At 35.7% G+C, this 13,393-nt stretch overlaps 1 protein-coding gene across 6 annotated transcripts; it reads right to left on the bottom strand.

Moving 5' to 3' along the window:
* Window positions 1-287: 287 nt before the first annotated feature.
* LOC8285573 (protein ALWAYS EARLY 2) lies at window positions 288-12,942 on the bottom strand. Of its 6 annotated transcripts, none has more exons than XM_015715114.3 (19): window positions 12,568-12,942; window positions 12,006-12,117; window positions 11,586-11,684; window positions 11,405-11,467; window positions 10,591-10,668; window positions 9,555-9,729; window positions 8,146-8,390; window positions 7,662-8,025; window positions 6,512-6,571; window positions 5,523-5,806; window positions 5,388-5,444; window positions 4,123-4,449; window positions 3,857-4,035; window positions 3,462-3,744; window positions 2,871-3,056; window positions 2,556-2,708; window positions 1,768-1,950; window positions 879-1,169; window positions 288-731 (listed from the first exon to the last, which is right to left on the bottom strand). In XM_015715114.3, the coding sequence occupies exons 2-19, from the start codon at window positions 12,108-12,110 to the stop codon at window positions 567-569; spliced, it is 3,297 nt and encodes a 1,098-aa protein (XP_015570600.1). In that variant the 5' UTR covers window positions 12,111-12,117; window positions 12,568-12,942; the 3' UTR covers window positions 288-566. The 6 variants fall into 6 exon arrangements, with proteins under 6 accessions (XP_015570600.1, XP_015570599.1, XP_015570598.1 ...); XM_015715113.3 differs by having other exon boundaries at window positions 7,662-8,034; window positions 12,006-12,131; window positions 12,568-12,940; XM_015715112.3 differs by having other exon boundaries at window positions 7,662-8,034; window positions 12,568-12,939.
* Between the last annotated feature and the right edge of the window lie 451 nt (window positions 12,943-13,393).

Raw genomic sequence — 13,393 nt, 5'->3', positions numbered from 1 at the left:
TTGGTCAGGAATCTAGCAATGAATTTTTAAATATTTTTTTAATTATAGGAAGGGAAAGAAAAAGTGGAGGTTTAAACTTAGAGATTTGCATCTGAGCTAAGATGGACGTATTGAGAGACATCATCTTCTGATTATGAACTTAGAATGGACAGTATTACATTTCCAGTTGCGTTAAGATCATAATTATCAATTCAAGTAGAAATGCTCGATCCTTCACGATAATAACAGATGCATCAAATTCAAAAAGAAAAAAACAAAATAGAATTGTTACAGAGCAGATTTGGAACAGCTTATAATCCTTGTGATGAATTAAAAATAATACAATGAGCAAGTCAAAATTTCATTAATGAAAATGGGAGGAGCCAACTTGCAATGAGATGAGAAACGAAAAATGTAAGATGGGTGTAACATGTGAATGTGATTCCCTAAACTTATATAAAATTGTAAAGAGGACATGGGTAAAGGAACAAGGGGGAATGTGGAGCTGGAAACCAAGACTCCAGCTTTATTTATATATGTATATGTACATGGGCTGATAAAGGGGATTGGACAAGGCATCATATTTTTTAAGTCGGTATTAGAGCTAATATTTGAGTCTTGATTCTTCCCATGCACATTTGTATTTCTCTATAAATTGGCAGGTTTTGAGGACAGCATGGATGCAAACTGGTAACAGCAGAATCGATTAGTTGAGCCACATCAGCTGGGGGATATTGCCGCTCAGTACATGTCTGCATATTATGAGTAAATACTACTAAGAATAAACAAGCACCAAATTAACTGTCTACCCAAGGTGTAAAAATCTTCACTTGGAGTTGAAAGGGACGGGCATTAGATATGAAATTTAAAAACATAATAATATAAAATCTCAATATCACCTGTATCATGAGCAAAGCAGCAACACATGACGTTATAAGCTCTGAAGGAATCACTGCCTCAGTTTTTTCACTATTATCGTGTGATTTAGGCGCACATGCATTAGTGATAACCTGAAGCTCTGATGTGCTAGAAATCAACTGATTGTTATGAAGTAAAATGCTATTGCCCTGCTCCGAAGACCTAATTACTTGTAGCTTCGATTCTGATCCTACTTGTCTTTTATCAATAGAATCTAAAGCCTCCTCGATCTTCACAAAAGCATCTTCCCCCTCTTTCACAGATGAAATTGCCTGAAATGTCATTGCATCAAAGAAGTGATAGAGGTCACTGCAGTTAAGACTCAAGACTAGTAATTTAAACAGCATCATACAACTGTTATCAGAACCAGCACATATAGGCCAAAAGATACAAGACACTGAGCTAGCATATATAAGAACTTGAAATGAAATATCATACAAGTCAAACTTGAATCACATTAAACTTGAACCACACTGAGGATGTACGGGAGGATTCTGTCACAGGCACTGCTACATTATTAGTCATCTATTGCAAAGGGTGTTCTACTAGCCAAAATGGCGGAATCCTATCCTTGCATCTGAAGAACCCAGTCATTGGCTTAGTAATATATTTCTGAAGGCTAACACTAGAGTACGGAGAACTCCAAAACAGTGAAATCTGAGCACTATGGACTCTTATAAATAAGGAGAGCTATTGCCTAGTTAACATGAGTGAGTTGGGGTTTGGAGAGAAGGAAGGGCTACACTCCCTTCTCTCTAAGCTGGCACGTTGGGTCCACAATGAACCAAAAAGACAAAACTTAGAAGTTCATACTTTGAGTTCCCAATCAATGCAGGCATTTTGGTAAGGTGGCGCAGAGAGTCTAAATACCTGAACAGCAGCATCTATCATTGTGTGCGCCTTCTTTCTTGAGCCTCTGACAATTTCAACCACAGTTGATCCTGATTCTTGAGAAACTAAATTATGATGAGTACTTGGTAGGACCCCGGAAAAACTGCAGTCCACTGGAGGCTTCATCCAAGGGGGCAGGGTATTGCCTGGGTTAAAAGAGGACTGCAAGAGATAGCAAACCAATCAAAGGTCTAAAACAGAGAATGCAAACTTGAAAGCAAGGACATAACTGCATCAAGCACAAAGTCAAATTCATTGAAGCTCCAGCTCTTGTAGAAATCTCCCTCAGTTTGGTTTTCCAGTAAGTCATTATTTGAATTTTTAAGTTCCATCCACTTTGCTTTATACAATTCCATTAAAGGGGGAAAACTATCATGATAAAATGCAGTTTTTGGAGAATAATCCTATCTGTATGCAAGAACACCAAGAGCCATGGCTCCAAATCAAGGCAAATACTCAATATGGATCAACATGCTAGGGCAGAGAGTGACAGAGAAAGCAAATGTGAAAATTAAAACAGTGTCCTATTCTAAGGAAATGGCAAACTTGTTTCATAGTTAATAACATGAAACGTCTTGATACAGGAAAAAATCACCTCAAAACTGGCAGGCAATATGAAATGGAATCACATACCAAAGAAAATTAACCTTTCGAATTTCAACAGTCTGAGAGAATCCTTCTAGAAAATACTAGTAGAATAAAAACATTATTCTAATCAAAGGATTATCATGTATTAACTATAACCATGGCAGATCTACAATAAATACCTTTCTATCAAGAGTGTGATTCAGCTCAGAAAGAGCTCGTATATCTACTTCATTTGCTTGGACTTGTGCTGCTGCAGAAAGTTGGCTATGAGCTACTTGCGCACTAACAATGTCAATAGATCCCGGCTTTACTTGTAGACATTTTGTGTCCACCTGTGCAAATAAGTTGGTTAAAAGTTATTTTAAAAAAAAAAAAGAATCAGCTTCTTAAAGAGTTGATTCTCAAAAAACTTGTAGAATAGAGATACTACTGAGTCATAAAAAGATAGCTGAACTAAAAAAATATAGAACTTCAAACATAGATGGAAAACTAACATTTGATAACATACGTATTCTGACCTGTACCTGCTTTACCAGCATATTTGCAGGAGTCTGCAAGTTTTCCAAGTGCCTGGTTGGATGCCCATTCACTTGGAGTTCCTTAGATATGAAAGCAAATGTGCGTCTCCTAAGAGCTTCTGGCATGTTATCATATGGATTTAAGGGCATGCAGTCTATATCCTGTAACAAAGTGTTTCAAGTCATTCGCGAAGGGAAGATAGCTAATCATACCATAGAGGTCATAAGTGAAAAATATCAATGAAGCTGGGCAACAGTTAGCAATCAGTCATCTACTTCATTAACAACTTAAGATGACTTTTTAATGCAGCAAAGTTAGTATTCAAAGCAATAGCTCAGTTTGTAGACTCGCCTATCTCACAACCAAATGTAATATGACAAGGCTATTGTATGAATCAGTACAGCAGAAGGAACTCTTACCAAAATAAAAGAATTTATGTAGGCCTTTCATATTGTTCCAAAAGAAGGCAAAAAGAAAAAAAGAAAAAAACAATAACAGAATCTAAATAGATGCTAAAAACATCAGAAGAGAAACAATGGCATGAATATACTGTAAATTATGACTACCTTGACAAATTCAACTCCCACCTCAGGACAGTCAAACTGAATCCTGCACCTGTCATGGTCAACTGTGAGTACACTTCCATCATAAAGTTCTCTGGTTTTGGGATGCAGAGCAATTACTCGTTCTCCAACTGATAAAGGTTTTGCTAAATCTGTTGGAAGTCCTTCCCTAATACCAGTAGAAAGTTCAGTATAATGTTTTCTCACAGAATCCCTGTACTGTTTGAGCTTCTCCCTTTCTTCAGTTAAAAAATGTTCAGAAAACCTCCGAGGTTTGCCAAGGGAACTGCGTTACCAAGAAAAGACAATATAAAGATGATGTCTCACCAGCGTTCATAATTTCCACCACATAAACATGCTGACGAACATGATTTTTAAAAAATACAAATAAGGTACACCTTCTTATGACACCCCATTCAACACGAGTTAATCTTGGAATGTGTCCAAGCCCAACATGATTTAAGTATTCCACAAACTCCCTTTTAGCAAACCAAGGGTAGTCAATTGCACTGTAGAACCACTCAAATGTACACCATCTACGAACCATAGGAGATGAGAGACAAGAAGAAAGCTTTTCCTGTAGAAAAAGATGAAGAAGAAAATGCATAGATCAGATAACCAGTAGTAAAATGGGATGAAAGGGTAGTATATCAAAGTTCTGTACTTTAAAATGAAGTACTGCATCTTTCCCAGAGATGGAATATCTATTAACTCGAGTTTTGAGGATGTTCTCAGAAGAATATCCATCTTTAGGATTAAATGCTCTCTTTAGATCCCTCTTGCGTCTGCTTGTTTTTCTGGTTGGCAAGGTAACTTGGCTTGCAACAGGAACTTGTTCTGTTGATATTGCTACATCATTTGCAGAACTTGCCCGATCACCACTGAAAGAGCCCACAGATACTCCAACTGCTTTTGCTTGTTCAGATACAGCAGAAGCCTGGCAGGTCAGTTTTCCTTTAAGTGTAGATATAATCTCCTCCTCATCCACAGTCTACACCAAGTCCAGAGAAGAAAAAAAGAAATTCAGTTCAACTTTCAAAGTAAAGAATAACCTGACACCACCAACTAATACAATCTAATTATAAAGCAATCAAATTTATATATGCGCTTACACCTAAAAAACATATTTACAGCAAGAATAGTATGCACGCAATGTACACCCACAAAAACACACAACCCTAGCTCCAAATTCAAAACTAATGACTCATCTAATTCAAGTTGGAGATGTTTTCACAAAATGCGACTTGCCCAGCCTGTTACCATATCTTTTGTTCTGTTTTTAAATAGTAATTACTATACAAGCTTCAGCAGGATTAATTACTTGAAATAGTAATTATTGTAAAGCTGCAGCTTGATTTATTACTTCAGTGGCTTCATTATCACATAGAATCCATATGACAGAACTGGAGGGCTTTTATACGAAAATCGCTTCAAATCCAAACATAGCTGTATTAATACAACAAATTATGTTTCACACAAGGAATAGCAAGCTTTGACCTCCTTGCCTTTTTCACTGAGAAAGAAGTTACTCTATAGATCATAAAAAAGTATAATAAAGTACAAAGCAAATCCATAAAATCTTCTAGCAACTGGCAAGTCTTGCCAACAACTAACCAGACTGAGTCACATAACTTAACTACTTGATACGACAAATTCATATATGGAAATGCAGCAAGGGCTTATGCTTTGGTTGCCTAGACAAACAAAGTCCAATCCAGCTAAAAGCCAGCAGGATTACATTTATTCCTATCAAATCAAAAGCAGAACTAGGTATACTATACAACCTGCAAACTGCAAGCAAATAATAAACAGATAGCACACATCTGTAAGGAACAATCTTGCTTTGAATATTCACCTAGAAGAACTAGACAGTCGGATTAGTTAACTGAAACATTGAAAGGATAAGTAGGATATTTAAGAAAGGCATACCTCAGCCTTCAATGGCTTACTAAGTTGTGAATTTGTTGGAGCTTCAGCATTTGATGCCTGCAACAAGAATAAAATCTTATGTTGTCCATAAAATCAACTACTAAGTTGAGTAATAGAGAAACAAATATATGAAACCTTCGATATCAAACTGCGTTTTCTTTTTTTAGTATTATTACTAATAGACTGTGGCCGTTTGTTTGCAACAGAGACAGGTTTAGCATAAGCTGTTGTGTGTCTTCCCAGCTTGGCATTTCTTGAGGTAGTGTCCTCAACTTCACCTAGACCATGAAGTACTTTTTGGTTACGCCTCAGGGGCTTAGCTCTATCTTTACAATGGATAGTAGATGTAGTTTCAGGTATGCTACATTTGTCATCCATATTAACTGCCGGTCTTTCTTCATTCAACTGGACAGATGATTCTAGATCATACACAAAAATAAAATCAAAAACAAAAGCAAAACAAAAAGTTAGAAAACTGATTAGAGCATCTAATAACAACTTGGTCACCACAAAAACTACAAACAAATAGGCCTAAGTAAAAGCATGAAGCAAGATTTGATGCCATAACGAGCTTTAGCTTATATAATATAAGAAAATATTTGGTTTCTCTAAATTTTCTTTTTATCCCTGGAAAAATACACATTAATGAGATGAAGAAGTGCAGAAACAAGCCATTGAATATAGCAAACTGCCAAGAAGGAAAGAGTGCCAGAAAACAAGAAGCACTAACCAATAGTGTAATAATAATATTTATTCAACAATATAAAGTAGGCATCAGTATTCTTCCTAAATCTAATCTGTCTTTAATGGTCTGATTCCTTCTTCATTATTTTTACTTAAAGCATTGTGCATCTTACAATATAAAATAAAAGGTTTACTGAGAATTTGAATGGAGCAAAAGCATCACTGGTCAGGTTTAGCTCAAATTGAACAACGCAAATGTTAATTTCACCAGTATGCTTTCTTAACCCCTCTAAGCAAATGAAATTATTTTCTGATTCAATAAATAATAAGATGCTATATAAACAGTGGTATGAATTCAGGTCAACTACTATGTTGTCCACAAATTTAGTCTGCCTCCGTACATAACATGTAAAATACTAGTAATAATCACTAATTCTCACCAGATTCCATCACAGAAAGACTAGCCAATGTGCGCAGAGCATCCAGGGCAGAGAACTCATCTGCGAAGTAAGCAAAAAAAACGTTAAAAACGAATATTAGATGTATACCAGAGCATATTGCATATGAAAGATCTGATAAAATTCAAATGACAGTACAGAGCCAGATAATGTAGCTGGTCACTTTAGAAGTAGAACTTGTAACGTTCTTGCCCTGTATTATTACTCCAATCACTGCCTAGTGCCTACACACCACTGATACACAGTAGTCTACCATCTCTTAAACAACACTCCACCTTGGTGAAAGCAGGAGTCAATTTCTAATATATTTCACTAGTTAAGCTGGCTGCTAAGCTTTGCTTGCATGTTTGATAACTGAACCCAATGGAATAGCCAAAAACAGAAGAGAGAGAAAAGATAATGTAGACTCTTAATTCTGAGGAAAAATAAAAGTAATGCAACATCATATTGACAAGATACTGTGTCACTAAACTTGGAACCTCCCTGAGATCTCAATTGTCTAGTCTGCCCCAATACAAAAGGTTTACATTTTGGCTGGGCTCCCTTTCAAAGGGAATTGCTTCTATAAGAAAATATAAACAAATAGTAGGAAAGCAGAATTTGTTTCGAAAGCTTCTGGCCAGAAGACTTCCAACAGCATTCCTTATCCTCAGCACATGCACTAAACATTTATTATCAATTCAAGTTTTATACACAACAGCACATAGAACATTTTCCTGAATTTTTTCTGACATGTTTTTTTTCTTTTTTGTGTGTGTGTATTTATAATGCTATCAGGTTATTCCCCATATTACCCATTCGTCACACTCCTTATCTATGCCTCCTGTGTTAATCTGAGGAATGTATCCTACACTAGGCAGCTAAAAGTTCACATATTTAACAAAACATAAGAACTTAAAAATCTTAGCATTGAAAATTTACAATTCCCACAGGGAAAGATAAATAAAAATTTCAATTTGAGATTTCAGGACAAAACTGATCTTATTATCAAGGAATCGAGCACGTGAGTCTCTGGCTTGGAGAAAATACACACAAGACAATCTATGTAAGGTTTCTGCATTCACCTAACAAGAATGCTGATTTGGACAGGTATGCTTAACAACTTGCAACCAGAAATGAAAAATAGGATTACCTCCAGAGAAATGTTTGTCGCGTCTCTTCTTTCTGACCTGAGGAGAGGACTTGTCAATTTTCACATTTAACTCCTCAATGTCAACTTTCCCCTTTATACCATTTACTTTTGGCCCTTCTTCAGTTCCACTACAAGCTTCTCCACCATCATCAGATTGACAGTTCAAAATCTCTTCAACTTTTACTTTGTGTCCGTAAAACTTCTTTCCCTTTCGATGAACTTCTACAGTGCCCATGCCTTCCATATCTGCCAAGGAGCTTGTATCCCTGGCATAAGTACCACTATGAGCTCCCCTTCTTGTATGACATTCAATCCATTCTTCATCCGCAGAAGTATCATGAAGCTTCATATGAAATGACTTTGACTGCAGAAACTAATGAAGTGTGCATATATTTAATCATATTGGATACAGTGCATATTTAATATAGTAATTAATCAACAACAAAAATAATGAAATACTTCAATGCAGCAGTATTTTAAATACCATCTTATCCCAGCCTCTAACAGATGAAGACTCAATGCGCTCTGTTCTTCTATGTGGTGTGCGAGAAACTTGGGGAGAGCTTCCTCTTTGTAATGCCTCAGTTAATGCCAATGCAGCAACATGTGCTACTTCATCATCATTATCATCATTCTCTGATTTCTGATCCTTCTTTTTCAGTGATTCAAAATTTTCCCTAGATATAGCAACTCGAGGTGTCCTTTTTCCGACTGCACGAGGCTGGTCACCTAGCGTGAATTTGAAAGCCATCAGAAAAAAAAATCAGGGTTAGATGATATAATTTCTTATAGTGATTTTAATGGCGCATTTGTTATTCAGTCAGTTAGATATTTACTACATTTCAAAGAAAAACTTTCAATTGAAGCTTATACACAAATTCAAATGACCGTAACTGGGAAACTTACTAGCAAAAGGAAGAAAGAATGAGAGGAATCAACACAGCATGTCAATTTGCATAAGCACTTTCCAATTTCATAGGAATTTTAGTCGGTGTGAGTCATGGAATTTGCATTCCATACTGATATCCATAATTTCACCTTTTTGCCCTGGGATTCGAATCTATGATACAATTGTGAATGTGAATGCTGCCTACTTAACTGCTCTCTAAAAGTGGAAAATCTTGACCTGGATACTAATTAGATTAGCATATGAGACTATTTGAATGTCAGTTAGACTATAAAGGTATAAACCTAACAATAATAGTGTGTATAGCTCCTTTGAACATGTAAGTCCAATGTGCCTTTTCAACAAGGACAGGCCTGTTTTCTTATACGAAACAAACAACAAACACAAGCACACAACAAAATTAAATTAAATATATAAGGAATTGCGTTTGGTTAGATCATTACCATCCAAAGTAGTGTTATATAGTACTACTATCTCAAAAGTAGAACTTGATTGTTGCTGACGCCATAGTGATAACATGTCATCAGCAAATCACGACAAATGAAGTTGCAAGGAGTTAGAAGACACAAGCCAGTTACATGAATAGATCATGCCTAAAACATAAAATCATGGAAGAGTTCTAGAACTGGAAAAACACCTTGTTTATGTATCTCATTTCAACATATACATTTTGCATTTACTCTTGCTATAACGTAACTCATATTCTGTTTGTCCATCTCTTACTAGACATTAAACAATTATGAAAATAGCTCTAATTTAACATTGATATTTATGGTTTGAATTGTTACAGTCGAATAACAAGTTGAACAACGAATAGATTGAACTCTGAAGGTTTGATTTTAAGAGAACTTCTAAAGAAAGTACGAAGAAACTTAGATTAAAAATAGTTAGCTAGTGCGTCTGTGTGTTATGTTAGAGAGAGAGAGAGAGAGGGAAGACAAATAACAACATAGCCAGAAAAGTGTCCTTCATAAACAGGCTGTTACCATTAAAAGTTCCTTTCTTCAACAATGACAAGTATCCATCAGTTGATGCAATTGAGTGAGATTGCAGGAGAACTTCTTTTGATGCACTAACTTGAACTTTTGCCCGCTTGCATTTCTGAGGTCTCCGGATCATTCCTGGCACATCATTGCTTTCCCCTTCACTATCACTCACTTCCTATTGTTCAATTTCCCATGATATTATCTTTATTAGCACACAATAGACACAAAGTCATGATTCAAGCTAATCAACCAAGTAAAAGATTAAAATGAACACCACTTGTTTGTGAACTACTACAGATTTATCAAATCAAATCACATTTGTACTTGATTTTCTCTATAACATAATCCACCGTCTGCTCAATGGCAGGTAATTGGTGTAAATCTAAATTTAACTCTTCACTGTTGCTACTTTATGTAATTAGCAGAATTTCAAATGTCCAGTTCTCTTATATCATTTAGATGATAGTCCCAACACCAGAAGATGATAATCCAAATACCAGGCCTTCCCAACCGGACCAGACTATAGTTCCTAAATTGCAGAGCCAACATCTAGTTCTTGTGCTACAGAATCAGAGTTTCCAGGTCGAATGAAAGAATTCATGGAAAATTGGAGTAAAGACATGAGAATATTATGGTTGTTTACATTACAAGGGTGCAGAGCGAAAGTTTTGAGAACAGCCACTTCATCCAAAAATGCAAAAGATAAAACTGCATATTCTCCCTCCTAATACCCCCACTGGCTAGTGGCCAGTGATACCAATACTGTGTACTAGCTCTTCTTGTTATTACATTACCCTGAAGCATACTAAGCCCAATTTTTGTCTTATACATCTGATTTCTGATGCATGTGCGTACAACGTATTCAAACATGACCCTAGAACTTATATAGAAATTTAGCAATCCCCATATACAATGTGGGGATGAGCAAATTTTTGTAGCACAGCAACCATCATCCAAAGAAAAACATTAGAGAGAGAATCACTAAGACAATCAAAAGCTTCAGCAGGAATATTAAAAACATATGGTACAGTCTTACCAGAGTACTATAATGATCTGTCATCATGGCAATAAGGCCAACTACAGAAGCTGTTCCCTCTGGTAGGGATAAATATGCCTGGGAAAATCATAACCATGTGAAGAAATAAGAATGTTAACTAGAGACAACTTAACTGAACAAATTCTCTCAAAAAGTTTTAGAACAAATAATGAAAGAATAAAGCTTAAGAAAGGAGAAAAGGAAACCCTTGACCTGAACAAAGGCTTGGCACTTTATCAACAAAGCAATAGCCCACAATTAATGCCAAAATACAAGCAAGTTATAAATAGATTGGAGTATTAGTTTCCTCTTCAGCCTAGGAAACCAATAACATGGATCTACATTGAGGCCAATCAGTATTACTACTAGCGATATGAAACCAATGACATGCAGTCTGAAACTCCTCTGACTGTCTCTCCCCTTGCATGTGTTTGTGCTAGAGAGAGAGAGAGAGAGAGAGAGATAGAGAGAGAGAGAGAGAGACAGACAGACAGACAGAGAGGGAGAGAGTAGGAGCTGTACAGACTCGGTCAACTTTAAGGAAACTGCTCTATTCGTGTCAGACTTGGTGCTAACCCAATCAGTCACAGCCAGCTTTTACACATCTAAAATCTCACCCCTGATAATCAACCAATTAAGGATCTAGCACTTAAACAACATGATCCCAGAAGAAGGAAATGGCATCCAAATAGGCTGCTGTTCCCTGAAGTTAAGTGCTGAGTACATGAAGGTGCTTAACAAAACAAAGATGTATATACGGTAAATTCTAGCAATCAACTAAGCTAGCACAGTGGCAGTCGAGCAAAGCGGGTACCTTATTCATCTTGTAAAGGGCATGCACCATTTCTACAGATCTATTAGCCACTTCAGCAGCAACCTGAACATCATAAAGAATCAGGAATTAAAAATGAAAAATAATAGGAATGCTACATAGGTTCATTTTTCTAAAATTAAGTTTCATGGATAACAGACAATAACAACAATATAATACATGCCTTCTTCCAATCCACTCCATGGACCCGATATGCTTTGTAGAATCGCTGAAGCTCCGCCTCACTCCATCGAGGTCCTAACTTATCAGTTAATCTCCTCTTCTGAAAATTTAAATTACATATCTTTGTCAATTTAAAAAAATATATATATGAAGGGGGCAATATATTTATCTTCCTTCAAAAGAGATGTCATAAACAAGTCTAAAAGCGAAACAATTCTTTTGAAACCAATGTAACCGCATTAAGTTTAAATAAACAAAATTGCGTTTTAAGGTAAGTACACAGACAAGTAGTTTAGCTAACGATTAGAGCACAAACAGTGAACAAAAATTATGAATGACTATACACAAACACCAAAAAACTACAGTTCATAGTTTCGGCACATGGGAAAAGCTCCAATAAAACAAAGTTAATAGTACTCACCCCAGTCGCCTGTTCCTTATTTTTTATTGAATTCTTGACCGCTTTACCAGGTGAAACATCATTCAGAGACCGCTTATTCACACTCTTTTTTCTTGCTGGTGGCATTGAGAATCTGTTCAGAAGGATCTAATAATCAAATTGCTTAAAGTCATCAAATTTACAATCAAACCCATCAAAATGAAAATATAATTAACTAATGTGAACAATGAAACAAAATTCAGCAAAAACCACTCATAATAAGATTTTTAACCTTAGTGTTACTCTTATCAGCTTATATAAGTTACAGTTTCTTTTTTCTCATTAGCAACTAGACCAAAAATTCAAACTCTTTTTAAAAATTCACTGCCAAAAGATGTAAAAACCCCAAAACTCAAAAAATTAATTTGGGTGCCGTATATTATCAGAATCCTCCAAAAGTGAAATTTTCACTAGAAAATATTCAAATGGAATAGTCACAACTAAAAAATGAATTCAAAAGCCCAATTTGTAAGGAAAAAAACACCGCCATTTGAACACAGAGAGTAATTAAACTGTCAATTTGTGCCTAAAAACCAAAACAAACCTCAAAAATGTTAACTTTTAAGCCCTAATCCAGGGATCCAAGACTGTAAACTCGCCGATTTTGAGTCTTAGACGAACTGGGTCCCGACCATAGACGGAAAAAAGACAAATACTTTTATAGCGAGTTTGTAGAGAGAGAAACAACCAAGAGTTTTAAGTTAAAAAAGAGGCGCTTTTAGAGAGCGAGTGAGGGGCATTGCCGCGAAACTTGAATATAAAGGTGGCTCAGCCAATCAGATTCTTTTTATTTGATTTTCTCTTTTTCATCTTTTGTTTTTTCTTATTTCTATTGCAAGGGTTAGCGGTTGATTATATGTTAATCACCGTTCACGTAACAATTAGAATGTGTTGTGCGGTGTGATCTTGTGGACACAATTTGGAAATTTATGGAGTCATCGCAGCAGATTAAGTTTGAAATTTCTGCTTGTTATTGCTAGAAGGATCCCTCAATCTGTATGTAATTCGTTTATTACCCATGGTTTTGAGAAATATGGCTTCTTGAGCCAAATGTGAAAATGTTAGACCCACGATTTATGGTATCTAATATCTGAAATGTTATCAAGCAAGATACTCCTAGTTTTTCGAAAAGAAAAAGAAAATATTCTTTTTTTCCTTTCAATATTTTAATAATGACGTGAGTATTAACTCATATCTGATTTAGATATTATCGAACCGTATGAAAATTTTTAAATTTTTATATATTTTTTTTTCTAAATCACTTCTATTTCAAATTTAAAAAACTTGATTAATTTTTATATAGAATTTGAATTTTTTCTCGAGGTCTACAGAAGAAACCCATTCCTTCTAAATAATTATATGTAAAAAAC

The sequence above is a fragment of the Ricinus communis genome, chromosome 10, assembly GCF_019578655.1.
Source record: "Ricinus communis isolate WT05 ecotype wild-type chromosome 10, ASM1957865v1, whole genome shotgun sequence".
NCBI classification, from domain to species: Eukaryota; Viridiplantae; Streptophyta; class Magnoliopsida; order Malpighiales; family Euphorbiaceae; genus Ricinus; species Ricinus communis.
Note: the sequence above shows the minus strand (reverse complement) of the source record. Positions and strands in the feature narration are given on the sequence as shown.

What these genes read in the sequence shown, in the direction of transcription:
- LOC8285573 (XM_015715113.3), bottom strand. Translation starts at nt 12,110, where the DNA reads ATGCCACCAGCAAGAAAAAAGAGTGTGAATAAGCGGTCTCTGAATGAT. An exon ending in TCTTTCTGTGATGGAATCTG is followed by an intron (nt 5,807 to 6,511) that starts GTGAGAATTAGT and finishes TGTATGATCTAG; the next exon opens with AATCATCTGTCCAGTTGAAT. An exon ending in ATGCAGTACTTCATTTTAAA is followed by an intron (nt 4,036 to 4,122) that starts GTACAGAACTTT and finishes CTTTTTCTACAG; the next exon opens with GAAAAGCTTTCTTCTTGTCT.